A 23,389-nucleotide genomic window follows, 5' to 3' on the forward strand; every position below is an offset into this window, starting at 1 on the left:
ATCCCAGTTATAAAAAGATTCTGTGCCTGGGTTTCCTTAGGATTGCAAAAGATGACATGAGCAGGGCATGGTGGCTGCATCATCATGTCTAATAAGCTCAAAGCTTTTTTCCCATGAAAAAATTACAGCTGGGTATATGCAACTGATAAATCACTAAATTCTACCTCTGAAACTTATAATACACTGTATGTTAACTTGAATTTATTTTTTTTTCTTTTTTCTTTTTGTTTTGTTAACTTGAATTTAAATAAAATTTTAAAAAACTGCAGATGGATGCCATCAGTACCGGGGAGTCTGCATATTTTATTGAAAGTCACATGAATGGGCCCCAGGATCTCTTTCTTTTGTCTGATGTTTCCCATAAGAAGTCTTTCTAGCATCTATTAATGTCCTTGGTATCAAGTGCTTCTCTTGCCTATGGAAATGAAGACCTTTCTTCATCCAAAACATCTCTGCAAGCTATCTTGCTCCTTTCTGCAATTTTTAAATGCTCCGGAAGCTTTTTGGGCTTGTAGTGTGTAGTGTAGTGTGGCTATGTTAAAACTAGTATCATTGATCTCCATTCTTTTGAGAGCATTTTTTTTTTTTTTGGTCACAGAAATACATCTCCTTCTACTACTTTATTCTACTTATTACATAATCAAGGAACTTCTAGAAAAGGGAGGGATATTTCCCCTTGAAAACCAATTATTTTAGAAATACTAGAGTATTTCCATATGATGCTGTTTTATTACTGAAGTCGGATGCTGAGTGGCTGGAAAACCTCTCTGCCTTTTTAAGCAAAAACTTCAATAATATCTTTTATTCTAAATCATCTCTTAAACTTTTTTTTTTTTTTTGGTCACCACAGAAAACCTTGTAAAGATCTGACCCCAAGACATTAAGTACCAGAGAGGCATCAATACCTTTTTTCCTTCTCAAACTGTATGTGTGGATGTCTTCAGACTCTTGGACTGAAAACACACACCTTAGTAAAGTACATAGACACATACAGGTACCATTTTTCTTTGAAAAACAGCTAAACCAAAGACTTAGTAACTACCAACTAAAAAAATAAATCCTTCATTTCACAAGGTAAATTTGAATGATCCTTTTAAAAACATTACCACATGAGTATACAGAAGGTGAGGAGAAAGCCCAACTTGGAAATCTCCTCCAGCCCAGTTTTCATTCCCCTGTAAACTAGACCTGCCCTACTCCCCTTCAAATGCTTGCTTTTTAATATTTTATTAGGCAGAAAAAGTCAGAGTCATACAGTTCTAATAATGTAGCCTCTGTGTGGCAAAGAGAAAACAGCATGGAGTACAGAGTCAGAAAGACCTGGATTTGAGTCACAGTCCTGTTATTTACTTTCTGTGAGCCCTTGAGCCAGTTACTGTAGCCTCCTGTGCCATAATTCTTTTATCTGTAAACTGAGGGAATAGCATCTACCTGCATCATTGTTGTAAAGACAAAGGAGATTATGTATATGAAGCACATAGAATTTAGTAGGGGCTTAATAAATATTGTCAGTTCAAGGTTTATGGTTCATCCATTGCCAGTTTCTCTAACCTGCTGGCCAACGTATGCAGATAATTTCCTATACTTGTCACTCTTCAATTATCATCCCATTCCCATAGCCTCTTCTGAATGACTATTCATCCAAGCCTGGGCCAGGCCAGTCTCATTTCCGTGACAGTGTGCCTCACCACAGATTTTCTCTTTAAATTAGAGTGCAAAAGCGGGACGTACTGAGGTTCATTTCTGGGCATTCTTTGGGTATATCCCAGGGCAGGTGCAGAGCTATCCAGCCACTGCTTCCTGGTCTCCAGCCAGCCTGTGGTCCCAACTTTCTAGGCCAGGCTCTTGATCTATATCCCGGGAAACACACAGTAATCTCATGGTTACATTTCTGGGACATCTATTCAACTGGGACTGCAGTGGCTTTCTCTGGTTCTCAATAATCTTTTAATATTTGTAGCGGCGATTATGGTATCTCCCCCTCCACAAGGAAACAAGAGCGAAATGATGTCTCTACCATCTTCAAATGTACTGAAACCCCATTGGCCACTGCTTCTGTGGCCAAAATCTACACTTACTTGCTTTAATTAGTTATCTAGTGGGATAGAGTAAGCAGAGGGGCCACAACTCTGACAACAGGGCTCAAAAAGCACTTCCTGTGTGAGGCCAGCGGTCTCACAGTAACTTCCTTCGGAGATGAGCCTCAGGTAGAATGGTGATCACTTGGCTCTCTTGCTCCTGGTTCTTATTAACTTGGACTCTGACACCAGGTAGAGCTGAGAGAGTTTTACATGGCCACCTGGGCATGTCTTTGTTGGGAACAGCATCAAGTTTCCACTCAATTACTTCCACAAAGGCCTACATGTTACTAATTCACCAATGGGTGATATTGAGTTCAGTCTTAAAAGTGGCTATAATTTTTTAGTAACACTGCTTCAAAGGCATCTCAGAGTTGGTTTGGGCATGTGTATATTCTCTCTCTTCCCCTTCCTCCGTCTCCCTCTCCTTTCTTCTCTCCTTCTCCTCCCTCAACCCATCTCTGTGCTTCTCTCTCAGTTTCATAGTCAGGGTCTTGCTAGAAGGGTCCAAGTAGAAAAGCTCTTTTTCTCATACTTGGCCATATTATAATTTCACAGACTCTAACGACAAATTATGGCCCAGAGAACATGGGAACACACGCAGTGACACTTTCCCCAGCAGCTTCCCATCAATAAACAAGAATCAGAAACATCTACTCAGATTTCTGAGTCACTGCACCAGTTGTGTTTTAGTTGCTTTCCAGTGATTGAAATGGCAAATGGAACACCAGGAGCTTATGTCTGAAAGTTTTCCACTTGATAATGAATATGGGAGGCTCAAGATAGAGGGTAAAAGCCAAAAACACTCAAAATGATGACCACTAAAGCCACCAATCATAAGCTCCTCATTAGATAAGTATTGTATAATGGGAAGAAACTTGTACGGGAGCCCAGGGACCTAAGGACTTGTTTAGGCATGGCTGATAATTTTCTCTGCCCTAGCTTCTTCAATAGTAAACTAGACACTTGGACTAAATAATTTTGGAAGGCCCTTCCAATCAAATACTTTATGGATTGTAAAGAGTCTTTTATCTCAAGTGCTGTGGTTCTTAACCTTTATTGGGTCACAGGCCCATCTGAAATTCAGTAGAATGTTATGGGCCATCTCCCCAGAAAAGGCACATTGTCATGGAATTCTGCATACCATTTTAGAAACTTCATGGAGTTTCTGAATCCACCGACACTGGGCCAGGGGTTGCTTCTTGGAGGAGATGAAAGAGCTTATCTGCAGAAGGCAAATATGAAGCAACATGCCAGCTGCCTGGCCTCAATCCATCTTAACTATTTTTCCCAGTATTTGATCCAAAAATGGAACTTCTGCAGGACAAATATAGTCTGTCTTTTTAAAAGAACTGTTTTCAGCTTTTGTTTCTTTCTTGATTTCTTAGAAATTAAGCTGTTGGGAAATAAATGGGAAGAAAAATAATCCAAACAGACCTAGGCTTCAACATGCAAAATATTCTTTGCAGATTTGTCCTAAGTGGTTGTATGCAAAAACAGAAAGGCCGCCATCCTGAGTTCACATGAAGAAGTTGTGGTTGGTATCACACATACTGTCTGACCCAAAAGGAGCAGACAGGTTCTTGGCAATATACTACAGTGCCAGAGCTCCAACCTGGTGCCAGGGTCATTATCTTCAGTAAGAGACATGTTAAGATTCACCAATGTTTGACAAACATTCCTACACTTCTACTTCCAAGGCAAGCAATGGCCCCAACTCAAGTAGCTTTTAATTCAGGGTAAGACCTCTGAGATAAGTCTTTAGTCCCAATATTTCAGAGTTTGATGGTCTTTTGAGGAGACAGGAAATTCAGAGAAGAGTTGAAAACTAGGCTCCTTTCTTCGACTCAGGTTAGTAGATAGCTTGGTTTCTGCAGTCTGGCTTGAGGGACTTCAGCCATTCACAATCATATAGGAGCTCAACATAGACCTTCCGAGGGAGCAAAGACAGAATACATAAGAGAAATAAATCTGTGTCTAAGATATGTGCCCCTTATTTTATAGCATCCTAGAGCCTGAAGTTGCAGGGCCAGGAAGGAGGTGCTCTCTTCAGCACAAAATGATTCAGCACAGAAGAGTTTGAAGAAGACCCTTCCAGAACCTGTGAAGGGTCCTCTGAGGCCAAGGATTGTAAAACCTGAAAAGGAAAGAAGAGAGTAAGTAATTGGCTAGGACTGTTCAAGTTCTTAATAGCCACTGAGAAGTGAGGCCTGTCTTGTTAGGTAGCTAATTATATAATTGGTAGCTAATCTTCTGAGCAACAGAGGTTGGCTAGGAAAGGACCCTTAAAACTCAGAGCCCCCGCCCCCCCAAAAAAAAAACCCCTCAGATCCCATGAAATAGGCCTAAGATGTTGCTATAATCAGGGCTGGAAACTGTGTGCATTTGACCTCAATTCTAATCCCTCAAAAGTCTACAGAAGATGAAGCCTGACATGTTTGACTACCCATCCACAACATAGCCACTGCCTTAATGGTCCTATACTGACTCCAGATTTCTTTTCTGGGATTTCACTTCCATGAGGGATAATAAGCAAAATCTTATTGACCCATGTACCTCTGAGGACTGTAAGTGATAGGAAGTAAAGGAAAGCTGGGGAAAAAATGGAAAGCTCTTCTCCAGATACCCAGATCTCATTTATATGTATATTGGTTCATTCATGCCAGCAATCTGACAGTCAAACAATTAGAACTCCTAAGTGGAGAAAAAAAATTCTATGATCTCTGTAGCTCCTGTGACCTTAGCAAGTTAATTTATCCCCTCTGAACCTTAGTTCCTTTATTTGCTAAGTTAAAATACATATTATCCTCCTTATCCTGACATTTGATATGGATCAAATCAAATAATGGAAGTGAAAGGTCATTACAGTCATTAAGTTTCATCAAACAATGATAAAGGACTAAGGATACAGGTTTGGGGGATAAGACTTAAATACTGATTTGGTCTGATTTCATGATGTGGACTCATGGTACTTCCTATGATACCAAAAGAGAGGTTACTGATTTTCTTACAAACCCAAAGGATGTCGGAGTCACAGGTTTCCAAACTTTTAATTTTACAGATTAGGAAATTGGGGTTAAGAGAACAAAATGTACTTGCCACGAATGTCACAGTTTAGGATTCCTAATGAATTTTATCCAAAGGCAACTTGTAAAATTACCGTAATTTGTTTGGGGGAGAAAGAAAGAAAAGAGGAGAGACTTAAAAACACAGAGAACCTCAGAATTGGAAGGCAGTAAGTTTAATGGTCACATAATTATAGGTTAATGAACTGAGACATGGAGTGTGTTCCTACCCTCTGGACCCACAAGACATTTTAGTTCTCGAAAGCTCAGATCCCACAAAGAAGGCTTACATATTACAAGGTTCTGTAATCAGGAGTGGAGACTACATACCGGAGGCCTCAACTCTCATCTCCAGGAACTCTGCCTTGAGAACTGTGGGTAAAGGAGGAAAAACATTTCACTAAGTCTCTAGAAATCAGAACTGGAAAGGTGAAGCAAAGGGATGGGTGACCCTTCCAGGCCAGTGCCAGAGTCCATTTGAAAAATAGGAAGTGATTCTATCCAAATGTTTCAGAACATCTAGGTCTATGCTTATAAGTTGGACTATCTCTGGCAGATTTAGAAAGCCCAGTAACCGAGATACAAAGAAATCCCTCAGATGTCAGAACAATCCTTTAAGTGTTAGACTATGGAAGGCTAGTAGAGCCCAGAGAAACTGGCTCAAAGACTATATTCTGTGATTATCTCTCACAGGTAGAAGGGCAAGCTGGAAGGGCAAATGTCATGCAAAACATGAATCATACTTTGCCTTGAAGATCAAACCAGCTTTCCCCAGCCTCTTGGTGGGCTTATATCAGTACTAAATTAGCTTTGTCTGGGAAGAGCTGGAGGGAAGAGACAATCCTAAAGAATGAAGCCCTACATATTGTTACCAGAACATCACAGAAAAGAGCTGGGCTCTGGGCTATTTCTGGCTTTGTTTTTCACTTCTTTCCCAAGTCCGTTTATACTTACTTCTTGAGTGATCTTATTCCCATTCATGTTTTAAATCACCTCTAAATGCTGGGAACCCACCAAGGGGCCACTGTTCACATCATGGTGAATATAAGTGCCCCATGAAGTTGCACAGTGGCTGTAATCAACAGTTCTACCCTTAAATCTCTGTGGTTCAACCCCAATTACTATTTTAAGTTGCAGTTACCCAGTGGACATTTCCCTTTTTATTTAAGTTTCATTTTAATTCCATTGAGTTGATATACAGTGTAGTAATAGCTTCAGGTGTACAACACAGTAATTCGACACTTCCGCCATACCGGGTGTGAATCACAAGTGTCCTTCTTATGCCCACCACATATTTAACCAATCCCCACCCCCCTTTCCTCTGGTAAACATATTGTTATGTATAATTAAGAGTCTGTTTCTTGGTTTCTGTCTCTCTCCATTTTTTTCCTCTTTGCTCATTTGTTTTGCTTCATAAATTCCATTTGAGTGAAATTATACAGAATTTCTCTTGCTCTGACTAATGTATTTCCCTTAGCATAATACTCTTTCCCTCCATCCAAGTAGTTGCAAATGGGAAGATTTCATTCTTTTTTGTAGCTGAGTATTATGCGTGTGTGTGTGTGTGTGTGTGTGTGTGTGTGTGTTTATAATATGTATATATCACCTCTTCTTTATCCATTCATCAGTCAGAAATGGGCTGTTTCCATATTTTGGCTATTGTAGATAATGGTGCTATAAACACCAAGGTGCAGGAATCCCTTTGACTTAGTATTTTTGTATTGTTTCAGTAAATACCTAGCACTGCAATTCCTGGATGATAGTGAAGTTCTATTTTTACCTTCTTAATAGCAACCTCCATACTGTATTCCAGCATGTCTAAACCAGTTTGCATTCCCACCAACAGTGCACGAGGGTTCCCCTTTCTCCACATCTTCACCAACAACTGCTGTTTCTTGTGTTGTTGATTTCAGCCATTCTGACATACGTGAGATGGTATCTCATTGTAGTTTTGATTTCCGTTTCCTTGATGAGTGATGTTGAGCATCTTTTCATGTCCCTGTTGGCCATCTGGAAGTCTTCTTTGGAAAAATGACTATTCATGTCTTCTGCCCATTTTTTTTTAAAGATTTTATTTATTCATTTGACACAGAGAGATCACAAGTAGGCAGAGAGGCAGGCAGAGAGAGAGAGAGGAGGAAGCAGGCTCCCCGCGGAGCAGAGAACCCGATGCGGAACTCGATCCCAGGACCCTGAGATCATGACCTGAGCCGAAGGCAGCGGCTTAACCCACTGAGCCACCCAGGCGCCCTCTGCCCATTTTTTAACTGGATTATTTGTTTTGGGGGTGTTGAGTTTTACAAGTTCTTTATACACATTGGATACTAACCCTCAATAGGATATGTCATTTGCTAATATCTTCTCCCATTCTGTAGGTTGCCTTTCAGTTTTGTTGATTGTCTCCTTCACTGTGCAGAAACCTTTTATCTTGATGAAGTCCCCAAATTTATTTTTGTTTTTGTTTCCCTTGCCTCAGGAGACATATCTAGTAAGAAGTTGCTATGGCCAATGTCAAAGGGGTTACTGCTTGTGTTCTCCTCTAGAGTCTTAATGCTTTGCCGTATTAGGTCACTAAAGTCTTTCATCCATTTTGAACATATTTTTGTGTATGATGTAAGAAAGTCATCCGCTTTCGCCCTTTTGCATGTTGCTCTCCACTTCTCCCAACACCAGTTGTTGAGGAGACTGTCTTTTCCACATCAAATATTCTTTCCTGCTTTATCAAAGATTAATTGACCATATAGTTATGATTCATTTCTGAGATTTCTATTCTGTTCCACTGATCTATGTGTCTATTTCTGTGCCAGTACCATACTGTTTTGATCACTACAGATTTGTAATATATCTCGAAGTCCAGAATTGTGGTGCTACCAGCTTGGCTTTTCTTTTTCAAGATTACTTCAGCTATTTGGGGTCTTTTGTGGTTCCACACAAATTTTAGGATTGGTTATTCTAGCTCTGTGAAAAATGCTGTTGTTATTTTGATAGGGATTGCATTAAACATGTAGATAGCTTTGGGCAATACAGATTTTTCATGGTATTTTTTCTTCCAATCCATGATCTTTTTCCATTTCTTTGTGTCATCCTCAATTTCTTTCATCAGTGTTTTGTAGTTTTCAGAGTACAGGTCTTTTACCTCTTTGGTTAGGTTTCTTCCTGGGTATCTTACAGGTTTTGGTGCAACTGTAAATGGAATCAATTCCTTGATTTCTCTTTCTTCTGCCTCATTGCTAGTGTATAGAAGTGCAACTGACTTCTGTGCATTGAATTTATATCCCGCCACTGTGCTGAATTCCTGTATGTGTTCTAGCAACTTTGGGGTGGAGCCTTTTGAATTTTCTATATCGAGTGTCATGTCATCTGCAAACAGTGAATGTTTTACTTCTTCCTGGTGATCTGGATGCCTTTTATTTCTTTTTGCTGTATGCTTCCTGTGGCTGGGCCTTCCAGTGCTATGTTAAATAACAGTGGTGAGAGAAGACATCCGTTGTCTTGTTCCTGACCATAGAGGCAAAGCTCAGTTTTTCCCCATAGGGATGATATTAGCAATGGGCTTTTCATAAATGGCCTTTATTACACTGAGGTATGTTATAGGGTCCCTCTAATCCTACTTTGTTGAGGGTTTTTATCATGAATGGATGTTGCACATTGTCACATTTTTTCCCTGCATCTATTGAAAGGATCATATGGTTCTTTTCCTTTCTTTTGTTAATGTGGCATATCCCGTAGATTGATTGTTGAATAGTGAGCCACGCTTGCAGCCCAGGAATACATCCCAGTAGATCCTGGTGAATGATTCTTTTAATGTACTGTTGGATTTGGTTTGCTATTATTTTATTGAAAATTTTTGCAACCATATTCATCAGGGATGTTGGCCTCTTGTTCTCTTGTTTAATGGAGTCTTCATCTGGTTTTGGTATCAGGGTAATGCTAGCCTCAGAGAATGAATTTAGAAGTTTTTCTTCCTTTTCTATTTTTTGGAATAGGCATTAACTGTTCTTTAAATGTTTGGTAGAATTCCCCTGGGAAGCCATCTGGCCCTGGACTTTTATTTGTTGGGAGACTTTTGATTGCTGATTCAATTTCTTTGCTGGTTTTCAGTTTGCTGAAGCATTCTATATCTTCCCGTTTCACTTTTGGTCATTTATATGTTGGGAATATAAATGTATCTATTCAGGAATGTATCAGTTTCTTCCAGGCTGTCCACTTTGTTAGCATATAGTTTTTCACAATATTCTAATTGCTTGCACATCCATGGTTTTGGTTATTTCTCCTTCTCATTTGTGATATTATTTATTTGGGTCCTTTCTCTTTTCTTTTTTGGTTAAGTATGGCTAGAGGTTTATCAACTTTATTTACTTTTTTTCAAATAAACAGTTTGTGCTTTCATTGGTCTCTTTTATTTTTTTTTAAGCTTCTCTTTCATTTATTTTTGCTTTAGTCTTTATTATTTCCTTCTTTCCCCTGTATTTAGGCTTTGTTTGATGTGCTTCCTGCAGGTGCTTTGTGCTTATGCTGAAGGATACCTCTATTCCTGGAGGTATCTCTGTGAACACTGTCTCTCAGAGATGTACTCTGAGATAAGTGAACACTCTCCCCTCTGTGTTCTACAGGTGTTCTTCAGATCACTTTTTCCATGCTGTCTGTTTCTGGGTTGTTTGCCTGCCTTCTTTCCAGGAGCAACACAGTGCCTTTAGGCCTCTAGCTCAGCCAAACCCATTCTCCTTTAAAACTCCAGGTTTTAAGCCCCTCTGAGTGAAAGAATTCAGGAAAATCAAACACTCTCATTTTTCAAGCCAATGACTTTAGGGAAATGTTCTTTTTGTACATTCCTCTGTGTGCTGGTCTCTCTCTTGCCTTTGTCTATAACTACAACGACCTCCCCTCCACAGCACCTGGGATCCCTTTCTCCCCTAAACCTCCTCTCTCCCCTTCTTACCTTCTTCAATGGGGCCTCTTCTCTCCCTTTACTTGGGGAGTTTTTCTGACAGTCTTCATGTCTATTTCTGGGATATTTAGGATGATTTTTAGTTATCTAGTGTGTTCATTGGATGAGGCAAGCCAAGGGTCTTCCTACTCCACTACCATTTTTCTCTCAACCTGTACTGGGCATTTCTGTCTGGATATCTCACAGGGTCTTCAAAACACTGTGTCCAAAATTGAGGAGAGCAACTTTCCCACAAAACCTGTTTTTTGATGATTAATTATTATTACCATCTACTTAATTTTCCAGGTTAGACTTTTTTCCCTCTTAATCCTTCTCCAATGCTCCATGTTTTTTTTTTTTTCAGATATTATTGATTTATTTGAGAGAGAGAGAAAGAGAGATATCAAGAGCACAAGTGGTACGGGCAGAGGGAGAGGGAGATGCACAGTCCCTCCTGAGCAGGAAGCCCAATGTGAGGCTCAATTCTGGGACCCTGGTTTCATGAACTGAGCCAAAGGCAGATGCTTAACTGACTGAGCCACCCAGCTGCCATCAAATGCATTTGTGTGTGTGTGTGTGTGTGTGTATGTACCATAATTTATTGAAATCAACTCTCATTGGCCATTTGAATTACTTCTTTTTTTTATATTCTAAGCAGTCTAGCAATGAATAACCTTATAAGTTAACCTTCATGCACTTACATGATAATTTATATATATGATAATTTTCTTAGGATACATTACTTTTTTTTATTTAATTTAATTTTTTTTTCAGTGTTCCAAGATTCAATGTTGTTCCAAGATTCAATTCACTGGGTGTGGTGCATAAATCTGCCCTCTTTAATACCCACCACCAGAGAGTCAATTATTATATCATTTCACTTACTTGTGGAGCATGAAGAATAAAACGTGAGGACATTGGGAGTTGGAAAGGAGAAGTGAGTTGGGGGAAATTGGAAGGGGAGACTAACCAATGCTCTCTGTTTGAAAAGTCACAGGTCTTCTTGCGTCTACCTCACATCTGTCCTTTTCCATTTCACTGGCAATGCCATAGATTAGGGCCTCATCAACTGTTGTGATGATGATTAGTCTCCTAATTGATCTCTGTCTCCAGTCTTTGCTTTCCCACCTTCTTTCCCATTATTAAAATAATGAGGTTTTTTGTTTTTGTTTTGTTTTGTCTTGTTTTGCTTTTTACAATGCAGTCATCTCTGAATATGCATTGTCATGCTTACAAGTTCCATGATTCCCTAAGGATTATAGTCTAAGGACCAAATTCCTTACCTTGGTATTTCCTGTAAGGCCTTTACAATCTGGTCCAAGTCTATCTTTCTGGCCTCACCTCCAGGTAAGCTTCCCTCTTTTCACCCCCATACTGTAGCTAAAGTGCAACATTAATCACTTACTGAACCTGTCTTGCATAAGCTGTTCTGCCTTGCTGAACCATCTTCCCCTTCCTTCTCTTTTTTGATGGACCACTTCTCATTTTCACATAAGTTCTAAGTTTTTTATTGGTTGATGAAGAGAGATGAATGAGGAAGTAACATGATTCAAATGTCAGGCTACAGTCAGGTAAAAATGGGAAGCATAAAGGTACAATCAAAATTGAAACAGATCATTATTTCCATCACAGATGAGAGAAGAGCTTGCAAACAATGTCTGTAGATGGTACTGATGTGGATAATCTGAGGATCTTGACCAGTGTCCAGCATGTAGATGTACTGGTGTAAGTGGTGGATACAAGGTGGGACCATAGACAGAAGAGGTGTTTTTTCCTATGTGGATATAAATGGGAGAAACCCGTATGGCTTTATGGCTCATGACACACTGGAGGACAGGTGTATTCACTTCACTCTTGTCCACACTCCTGCCAAGATGGAATCTCGGGTTAAGGAACAGGATTAAATTTAGGTTCCAGACTCTAGCCTGCAGTTCCGGGTTTGGCATTAGCCCCCTTATTTTCTGGATTGGTCCAAGAATTCCCTGAACAGTAGGTGACAAAGCTCAGATAGAATTTACCAATTTTCCACACTCTCAACATCAGTTTGGCTATAGTTTACCTATTAGAAGTTGGCCTGAGGAATTAATCAAAATCCTAGAAGAGAACATAGGCAGTAACCTCTTTGACATCGGCCACAACACCTTCTTTCAAGACATGTCTCCAAAAGCAAATGAAACAAAAGCAAAAATGAACTTTTTGGACTTCATCAAGATCATAAGCTTCTGAACAGCAAAGGAAACAGTCAACAAAACAAAGAGGCAACCCACAGAATGGGAGAAGATACTCACAAATGATGCTAGAGACAATGGGCTGATATCCAGTATCTATAAAGAACTCCTCAATCTCCACACTCAAAAAACAGATAATCACATCAAAAAAATGGGCAGAAGACATGAACAGACACTTCTCCAAAGAAATACAAATGGATAACAGACAAATGAAAAAATGTTCATCCTCATTAGTCATCAGGGAGATTCAAATCAAAACCACAATGAGGTGCCACGTTACACCAGTTAGAATGGCCAAATTTAATAAGAGAGTAACCAACAAGTATTGGAGAGGATGTGGAAAAAGGGGAACCCTCTTACACTGTTGTTGGGAATGCAAGTTGGTGCAGCCACTTTGGAAAACAGTGTGGAAATTCCTAAAAAAAATTAAAAATAGAGCTACCCTATGACCCTGCAATTGCACTACTGGTTATTGACCCCAAAGATACAGATGCAGTGAAAAGAAGGGCCAACTGTATCCCAGTGCTCACAGCAGCAATGACCACAATCACCAAATTGTGGAAAGAGCCAAGATGCCTTTCAATAGATGAATGGATAAAGAAGATATGCTACAAAGCTGTGATCACCAAGACAGCATGGTACTGGCATAAAAACAGACACATAGACCAGTGGAACAGAGTAGAGAGCCCAGATATGGACCCTCAACTCTATGGTCAAATAATCTTCGACAAAACAGGAAAAAATATACAGTGGAAAAAAGACAGTCTCTTCAATAAATGGTGCTGGGAAAACTGGGCAGCTATATGTAGAAGAATGAAACTCGACCATTCTCTTACACCATTCACAAAGATAAACTTGAAATGGATAAAAACCTCAATGTGAGACAGGAATCCATCAGAATCCTAGAGGAGAACATAGGCAGTAATCTCTTCGATATCAGCCACAGCAACTTCTTTCAAGATATGTCTCCAAAGGCAAAGGAAACAAAAGCGAAGATGAACTTTTGGGACTTCATCAAAATCAAAAGCTTCTGCATGGCAAAGGAAACAGTCAAGAAAACAAAGAGGCAACCCACGGAATTGGAGAAGATATTTGCAAATGACAGTACAGACAAAAGGTTGATATCCAGGATCTATAATGAACTCCTCAAACTCAACACACACAAAACAGACAATCATATCAATCCATATGATGGTCCATATACACTATGGAGTATTATGCCTCCATCAGAAAGGACGAATACCCAACTTGATGAGTTAGGTCTCAGAGTTTTGACTACATGATGTTAAAGTTACCCTAGCTCCACTGCTGGTAAAGGCACATTGTTATTTTAACTGACCACCTTGAAGATTTATACTCTTATCAACCATCAGGAAGCGCAATTTCAAACTCTATAAAAAGCAACATGGAGCAAACTCACAAAAGGGTCCCTAAAAGCTAAGCAACTATTTCTTTAGGTATTTTTGTCTAAAGGGTCCCAAATGCCAGGCTTTGGACAATTTGTACCAATACTTTAGAAGTTTTAAAAACAAACTAACTGGAAGGAAGGCAGAAAAGAAGGAAATAAAAAAAATAGATTCCCAGGTCCCACTCTTGGAGATTCTGTTTTAGTGGGTCTAGAGTGGAAAGCAAGAACCTGTTTGTATTTTTGTTCCCTCAATTGTTTCCAGGTTATTTATATCACACCACCTAGTGTTTAGCTATGCTTATTCTAAGGCTGTTTATGCTAGAGTGTAATGTTCTATATATTCCTATTAGCTGCCCTTTTAGAATATAATAGAGTCTAAATAAGTAAATGAACAAAAAAATAAGACCGACATTGAATGTCATGCTTTTGTGCAATTTTACTTAGTGAGAACTGTGTGTGTGTGTGTGTGTGTGTGTGTGTGTGTGTGTGTGAGTGTGAGAGAGAGAGAGAGAGAGAGAGAAAGAGAGAGAGAGAAGCAGAAGAGAGGAAGAGATTGAAAAACATAAAGACTGAAAGATACAACAGATATAGAAGCAGGCAAAGAAAGAGAGACAGAGGGGAGAGATCAGAAAAAGAGTAAAACGAACAAATAGGGAGCCAGAGAGACAAAGACAGAAACAGAGATGTACAAAAACACAAAGAGAGACAGAAAGAGACTGAGAATGACAAAGACACAGAGAAAGAAACACCATGAGAGAGACATATAGAAAAACAAACACAGAGAAACATATGTACAGAGACAAAAACAGATGTACAGGGAGAGACTAGGAAACAGAGAGACAGAACTAGGGGAGAGAAAGGGATAGAGAGACAGAGATGGAGCTGCAGAGAAACAGAAAAATAGAATGTAAGAGCAACTGTGATGCTCATGATCCATTTAGTAAAAAGTAATTTGATTTCTCTTCTGTCATCTATGTGTCTTACCTTCCTGTTTTTCGGGAAGCTGTTTCAAAGAACCTGGTCCTGGAAGCCACCCTGCAAACAGAGGCCAATCAATTCTCATGAGTTGCTCTGGATTGTGTATGAAAACCAATAGCCAATGGACAAGACAAAAATTATAAACCAGACAGGCCACCAACTGAAGGGTGTTCCCTCACTTGCAAAGGACCTGGGTCTAAGGAGAAACTCAAATATCGGAATGTGAAATGACTCAGAGACCATAAGCACCCCAAGGCTATGCCTAATGCCCTTTGCTTTCCCATGGTTCAGAGTGGCCTAAATATGTTTTTTATTCAGGTTATTCTTTTGAGAAATAAGTGAAACAAATCCTTGGGTTCAATGTATAAATTTTTGACATTTTCATAAATATACTTAGCTACTTAATCAACATGATAGAGGCTTTGTTATTCTTATTCCCACATCTTACAGTTATGGAAAACAAGAGACACAAGAAAAAGGAATACTGGGAGGCAGTGTATGAGAGGGGTCCCAACACTAGCTGAAGAGGGACCAGTCAGGCTAGTTGCGACCATACAAGGCTGGTCCTTGAGAGGGCTGTGGCCCTGCATTAGCTGCTTTATACCTTGTTCCTTGGCTTCCAGCCCCACTTCAGGAAAACCTGCTGCACATTGGCTCAGTTCTTACCTTACAAGAGGCTCTCTGGAGAATCTGAGTCATTTTGGAAGATTTTTAAAAAATCATATCATTGATTTAAAAAGAAAGCCTGAAGGTACAAGCACAATGAACAAATCTGTTCATTAAATTTCTTTAAAAAACAGTAGCCATAATAAGAAAGTATGAAAAACTTCCAGAGCCAAGGGAGCATGAAAACAGAAGGTAATCTTATTACCCAACATAAATCGGGGCAGCATTAGTTAAATCTCTCACCCTTGGGTGCTGAGTGGAACAGTACAAACAGGACTTGTCTGTGAAATTTCCTTAGACTAAGAAGTGAATGATATCCTGGGGTTGTGCACTGTGTACCCTTCAAAACCATTATGATGATCCTGAAAGAACTCCTGGTGGCCTAAGATGAGCCTTACGCCAAGGTTTAGGAAAAACTCTACTTACACAGATGATGGGATTTCCCCTGCATTGCTGACCACAATATCTGGCTTTTGTTCTGGCTTTTGGGGAGTAGTTGTCCGGCACGGAGGATCTGGAGGCCTCACTGGGGGACGAACGATGGTAGGCTTTTCCCCTGGAGGCCGCACTTTGCTGAAACTGTCAGAGTCTCCTGAAAGAGAACACATAGTTCAATGATAAGCCAAATGGAACACTATTCATGAACAAGCACCCAGTATTGAAGTTATCTGGGCTACCTCCCTTAGCACCCACTTATTTTTGGTCACTAACAACTCTGGATTTCTTTTCTTTTCTGTGTGTGTGTGTGTGTGTGTGTAATTCTTCCAACAGCTTAATCCTTCAGAAAGTCTGTTTGAAACCCAGCTCTAGAACTTCAATTTTTGTGACCTAGGGTATGTCATATCAATTTGCTAAGTCTCAGTTACCTCATCTATATAATGAAAGCCAATAATACATTATGTTACAAAGATATTAAAATTTTAATTAGATACTAACATTTTTAGTATGAGCCTGGCACATAGTGGGCATTTAGTCAATTATTGATGATGAATTTGAATGTGTTAAATTCACAATTACCCAAACTCAGACCCTTTTAACTTAGATTTTGACTATCACAGCAGTCTCCTAACTTGCCTCCTTGCACCTATGTCTCTGGTTGCCAGGTTAGTCAATATAAAATAAATATATATAATTTTTTTATGAAATGGATTTAGCAGGAGTTTTGGCATGAGAGACACTAACGCACTTGCTGGAAGCACTGTACACTGTAAATTGGGCTTTTTCTATCTACATAGCCATAAAAATTATATCTACATAGCCATAAAGAATTCTGGAAAAATGTTGATTAAATGTAAAATCATACATTTGAGATACTTCATACTTGTTGATCCAGTGGATCCATTTTGGGGAACAGGCCAAGGGAATTAACTGCCCAAAAATAGGAGAAACAATTGGCACAAATATATTCTTCTTAATGACAGAAACTTGGGCCCAACCACACAGCATAAGCAAACCCATTTTGTACAAGTACTTAGCCAATACATATTGTACATGAACTTACAAGGTCAGGTCAAAAAAATATGCATTTAAGTGGAAAAATCCATAGAAAGTACTCATGGCCTAATGAACACCAGGCATGTGTACAACTATGCAAAGTTGTTAGCTGGGAGTGGGAGGGCAGAGACGGGAGCTAAGATGGTAGTGGAGTAGGACTCTAGACTCATTTTGTCTCTCAAACACAGCTAGATAATGATAATTATCTATATATATAATATAGATATAGATATAATATATCTATAATATTATCTATATCTATAATATTAATGATAATTATCATAATCATTCTAAATACTCCAGAAATAAACCTGAAGCCAGGAAGAACAAACTCCACAACTAAGGAGAGAGGAAGCACATCAAAGAAGCTAGGAAGTGTGGACACTTGGTTTGGGAGAGAAATGGATCAGGGGTGTGGCAAAATGAAGGAGCCATGGTCGTGGAGAAAGACAGGAAAGAGAGGAGCACACAGGGGAATGCACCACCAAAACCATTGGCTGGGAAAATGGGAACAGCTGATTTTCATGAGTTCCAACCAGGGGTGTTTAAAGACTGCTGTTTTAAAGTTTGGCATGCTTGGCTGTGATAGAGCTCTGAGGGAGCTTCCTACTCCTGGAGAGAGGCAAGCAAACAACCAAGGGGGAGACAGCATGGAAATAGTGATCTGAGGAACACTTGGGGCACATAGAGGGGAGATTATTCGCTCTTCCTGGAACACCATCCTGAAAGCAGAGTTCATGGAGATGCCTCTTTGGGGACAAAGGAGTTGGCTGGTGCCTCTTTCTTCCCCGACGCTTTAACACAAACACAGAGCTACCTACAGAGGGCAGCTCTGCCCTTACACTGGCTGCTTAACTTGCTTATACCAAGTCCCACACTCCGGCCCTCTGGCACAACTGCTCTTCTCTGTCAAGCTCACCTCAATCCCAGCATGGTGGGCTTCTTCCCAAGCAGAGCAGCAAAGGCCCCTGCTCACACCACATTACTAAAACCTAGAGTTTTAAAAGTCAGCAGGCTTGAAGTAATGAGCACTTGGTGTTACATACAACTGAAGAATTACTAAATTCTACCTCTGAAACTAATAATATGTACTATGTTAATCAAATTGAATTTAAATAAAAATTTAAAAAAACAAGCACCTAATGAACTTTCATTTTCAATTTAGAAGATGCATTTGTGGTTAATATTTTGAAAAATTAACTATACTGGCCTTTTTGATTTGCCAAAATGATGGAGGGACCCACTGGCATTCAAAAGGATAGGTCAGTATGCTGGCCAGTCCACATAAGGAAGAACTATCTCACCTGTTAATGTTCCTTGATGAGCACCTCGTCACAGGGTAATTATACATACATTGGACATAATACCATGGTATTGCACATAGATACCTTTTTCTTTTCACAATTTCCATTAATGCTATTACATATAAAATTTATCTGGAAATGAGGAAGAGCTAATCAGGGTCGGACCTGGTTAGTACTTGGATGGAAATGAGGAAGAAACTTATGTAAATGATCTGAATTGAAGAAACTAGAGAAACCCAAATATGGAAACAGAGTTTATTCAAAAAACAATTAACTCCATTTTCTCCAGACACTGTGCTGGGTGCCCTAGAGGGTGCAAAGATGAATAAAATATGGATTTTGCTCTTAAAAAGAAAATAAAGTCAGCAGGCTTCATCGGGATAGAGCCTGAAGAGTACTGTGCTGCTCCCAAAGAGAAGGCAGTATACAACCCAGAGTGTGGAAACAGCAATCTGAAAAATGCTTGGGACACGTGGTGGGGAGATTATTTGCTCTTCTTGGAGTGCTTTCCTGAGAGGCAGTGTGCACAGAGGCACCCCTCCAGGGACAAGATATCTGGCACCATTCCCCCTGCCCAAGCCCTCCAGCATAAACAAAGAGCAACCTGCAGGAAACACTACAACACCAAAACAAGCTGCTTACACCAGGTCCCACACCATTGCTCTTTGGTGGTACTGCCCTTCTCAGTCAATCTTTCATCAATCACAGTGTGGTGGGCCCCTTCTGTAGAAGACCAAAGAAACCCTTGCCCACACTACATCTCCTGACCAGAAAACTCTGCAGTGCTTCAGCTCCAGTGGAAGAAGTATTAGCTCTCATTTCAATAGCAGACCAGAGCACACATAGTTAAAACTTGCCATATTTGGGGGAAGGACCAAACACTGCCCACAGCAGGCAAGGAGAACCTCTGAGGATGACTGGTCTGAAGGATAGAGCAGCAAAACACAATAGCAGAGCACATGCAGCACACACGAGTGACAGTCTCTGAAGCTCCAGTCCATAGATACTGTATGACCTCTTCTTCATAAAGCCATTACTTTCAGGAGCAGGAAATATGACCGGCTTTTCTAACACAGAGAAGAAGACAGATACTTAGGAAAAAAAAATGCAAAGACAGGGATTTATCCCAAATGAAACAACAAGATTAGGTCACAGCCAGAGATCCAAATGAAACAGATATAAGTAACATGGCTGATGGAGAAATTAAGGTGGCAAGGATATTTGCTGGGCTTGAGAAAAGAATGGAAGATTTCAGGGAGGCCCTTACCACAGAGACAAAAGAGTTAAAAAAAAAAAAGAATCAGTCAGAAATGAAAAATGCAATAACTGAAATTGGAAACAAACTTGATGGAATGAACACTAAAAAGTGAATAAGTGAGGTTGAGGACAAAATAATGGGAAATAATGAAGCTTAACAGAAGAGAAAAAGTAATTATGGAACATGAGAATATTTTTAGGGAACTCAGTGACTCCATCAAATGTAATAACATTTGTGTTTTAGCAGTCCCAGAAGAAGAGAGAAAAGGGGGCAGAAAATTTGCTTCAGCAAATGATAGCTAAAAATTTCCTTATCTGGAGAAAGAAACAGTTATTCAGATCCGAGATACACAGAAAACTCACATCAAAATCAACAACATCAGGCCAACGTTAGAATATGCTGTAATTAAATTTTCAAAATATAATGATATAGAAAATACCTTAAAGCAGAAAGATAAAGAACTCCCTAACTTACAGGGGAGACTCATAAGGCCAGCTGCAGATTTCTCAACAGAAACATGGCAAGACAGAGCAAGATGTATTCAAAGTGCTATATAGGAAAAATATGCAGCCAAGAATACTCTACGTGGCAGGGCTGTCATTCAGAATAGAAGGGGAGAAAAAGAGTTTCTCAGAGAAGCAAAAAATAAAGGAGTTCATAATCACTAAAACATCCCTACAAGAAATATTAAAGGGAACTCTTTGAGTGGAAAGGAAAGACCAAAACTGAAAAGGACAAGAAAGGAACACAGAATATGTCCAGAAACAACAAACAAATAATGAAATGGCACTAAATATGTATCTATCACTAATTACTCTGAATGTAAACAGACTAAATGCTCCAATCAAAAGACATAAGGTGTTGAAATGGATAAAATAATAAACCCATCAATATGCTGCCAACAAGAGATTAATTTTAGACTTAAAGACACCTGCAGATTGAAGAGACAATGGAGAATTTTTTATCTTACAAAAGGATATCAGAATAAAGCCAGATTAGCAATACTTATATTGGACAAACTAGAGTTTAAACCGAAGACTGTAACAAGAGATAGAGAAAGGAAATATATCATAATAAAGAGGGCAACCCAAAAAGAAGATATAACAATTGTAAATATTTATGCCCACAACATGGTAGCATGGAAATATATAAAACAGTAACAAACTTTAAGGAACTCACTGAAAGTAATACTATAATAGGGGTCTTGAACACCCCAACTTACATCAATGTACACATCATCTAAACAGAAAACCAACAAGAAAATCAAGAAAACAATGGTGTTGAATGAGAACCTGGATCAGATATATTTAACAGATATATTCAGGACATTCCATCCTAAAACAGCACAATATGCACTGTTTTCAAGTGTGCATGGGACATTCTCCAAAACAGATCACATACTAGGTCACAAATAAGACCTCAACAAGTATGAAAAGACTGAGAACATACCATGCATCTTTTCTGACCACAAGGCTATGAAACCTGAAGTCAACCACAAGAAAAAATTTGGAAAGGCCACATAGAGGTTAAACAACATGCTACTGAACAATGAATGGGTCAAACAGGAATTCAAAGAATAAATTAAAAAATACATGGAAACAAATGAAATGAAATGAAAATCAAAATATGATGGTCCAAAATGTATGGAATGCAGCAAAAGTGGTCCTAAGAGGGAAGTAGATATAGGAATATAGGTCTACCTCAAGAGGCAAAAAAGATTTAAATTACCTAAACTTATAATTAAAGGAGCTAGAGAATGAATAATAAACAAAGCCTAAAACCAGGAGAAGGAAGGAAATAATAAAGACTAAAGCAAAAATAAATGAAACAGAACCTAAAATATACCCAATAAAACAGATCAATGAGAGAAGAGGGAGCAAGATGGCAGAGAAGTAGGAGACCCTGTTTCAACCGGTCCCCTTAAGAGAGTTAATTATCTACCAGACGACTTTGAACACCCATGAAATCAGCCTGAGATGTAGGATTATACACTTCTGGATGTCTACAGGGACAGAACACACCAGTGGAGAGGAAAAACAGAGTGGGGACGCTCGGTCTGATATCAGAGGATAAACAGATGGGGAAGGGAGCCACCAGAAGTGACCCATTGGAAAGTAATATGCAATATGAAAGTGCCCTGTGATTGGGGACCAGCATTAACTTGGAGTCTGGTTAAAAACACTCAAAAAGAGCAAAAGATCTTAATGGGAAACTGGTGAAGTTGGGCAGTCATGGGCATGGGCCTAAGCCCACCGACCCAGGACAGCTATCACTGCGACCACCTGGGCCAAAGAGAGTGTGGTGAAGCCTCCAGTTCCTGGTCCCTGAGCCCCTGGGGTTGTGCAGTTTGCACCACCACTTGGCTGGGCACGCTCCCGTCCCTGCATGAGAGAGTCTGGTGTGGTTGCCAGCCTGCACTCTCTAGAACTACAGCCTTTTGCACTCTGTGAGCACTGCACAACCAGGATCTGACCCACTCCCCACCCACACCTGAGAAAGCTCTGTGCGAGTGCTAGTCAGCAGTTTCAAGGACCAGTGGAGGGTCTGGATGATCGAAGCTCAGGCCTGAATGAACTCAGCACAATCTCTGGCTGGGATCCTTCAGAGGCAACCTGTGTAACCCTGAGGTCTGAACCCCAGACAGCAGTCTCAGCAAAGGCAGCTACGGGAAGTGGGCTCCCTGGACCAATACTACTTGTGGTTTTAGTGGCATGGGGGTGCAAAGACAAGTGGGCACTTCAGGTGACCCCTGAGATGGTGGCTGGGTATGTGCACTGCCTATGGGAGGTTGTAGGGTACAGCAGTTTGCGGAGCTGGAATCTGGTGTGTTCTGGACCACCCAGAAGGGAACAGTCTGAGGCTTCTCTCTGAGGCAGAAGTCTGGGTGCAGTTTGCTTTCCACCAAACCTCTGAAAAGCAGCAGAAAGCTTCCAAAGAACAAAAACCTCCAGAAAACAAAAGCCTGAAAAACTGGTTTCCAGAGAGCCCAGCCCCTTGATAGGGGGCAGGAGGACTAAACCCAAGCAACACTGAAAAACAATGTGGCAGGCCCCTCCCCCAGAAAGCAAGGAAGAGAACAAGAGGGCAACCACCACAGTGTCCCCATAAAACTGTAAAACCCAAACATCAGGGGAAAACAATAGAATAAGCACCCGGAATTGCCTTAAAATCTGTGTATTTCATAGATACAACTTTTATTCTTAATTCGTTCTCATTATTCTTGTTCTTTTAAAAATTTTTAACCTACTTACCATTACAACTAGAGGTTTAATACAACATATTCCATAATAGACTTTTTTTCATTTTTTAAAATTTTTTGTAAACATATAATGTATTTTTATCCCCAGGAGTACAGGTCTGTGAATCGCCAGGTTTACACACTTCACGGTTTACACACTTCACGGCACTCACCAGAGCACATACCCTCCCCAGTGCTTAATAGCCTTTTAACTTGAACTTTTTAAATACATATACCTGTGTTTTTCCTTTTCTTTTCTTTTCTTTAATATACATATAAGCTTCAAGGTAATCCTCTTTCGCTAATCAATACTACCCCTATATATAAACCAGTTTTAATCTCCCTTTATCTCTGGGAAGTTGAGATAAAGGGAGTAAAGTGTGTAAAGATACATCCACTTTCATTTCAAGGTTTAAAAGAGTATGTGACCCAGGAAGAATCAAAATACCCTTCCTTGCCACACTGAGGATTTATAACCACCCTCCCAACTTTTTCTTCTGTCAGTGTTTATGTGTATTTGTTATTGTTCTGGTAGTATATAAATCTCATCCTTGGGGTTCACTTTGACTAGGTTCTTTTTTTTTTTGTCATTTATCTGTCAGTCTTTTTGTTTCTCGGTTTTTGTTTTTATACCATATAAATCTTACTTGTGGGGGCTTATTCTGGCTTGGTCTTCCCTTTGCTCACTCTCTCTCTCTTGTTCATCCTTTCTCTCTCTTTTTCTTTTTTTCTTTCTTTTCGATGG

General features: G+C 39.7%; 1 protein-coding gene across 6 annotated transcripts in view; it reads right to left on the minus strand.

Moving 5' to 3' along the window:
- Positions 1 to 23,389, minus strand: part of OPHN1 (oligophrenin 1) — a 558,586-nt gene that overhangs the window by 13,684 nt on the left and 521,513 nt on the right. For 5 of the 6 annotated variants that reach the window (XM_032329487.1, XM_032329486.1, XM_032329489.1 and 2 more), the window contains 4 exons: positions 15,777 to 15,942; positions 14,691 to 14,741; positions 5,474 to 5,515; positions 825 to 4,215 (listed from right to left, as the gene is read on the minus strand). In XM_032329487.1, the coding sequence (XP_032185378.1) occupies positions 5,482 to 5,515; positions 14,691 to 14,741; positions 15,777 to 15,942 (251 nt within the window). In that variant the 3' untranslated portion in view covers positions 825 to 4,215; positions 5,474 to 5,481. Of the gene's footprint in view, positions 1 to 824; positions 4,216 to 5,473; positions 5,516 to 14,690; positions 14,742 to 15,776; positions 15,943 to 23,389 lie in introns of those variants that run through there. The other variant, XM_032329488.1, reaches the window with a different exon arrangement.

This window comes from Mustela erminea, chromosome X (genome assembly GCF_009829155.1).
Source record: "Mustela erminea isolate mMusErm1 chromosome X, mMusErm1.Pri, whole genome shotgun sequence".
Taxonomy (NCBI): domain Eukaryota; kingdom Metazoa; phylum Chordata; class Mammalia; order Carnivora; family Mustelidae; genus Mustela; species Mustela erminea.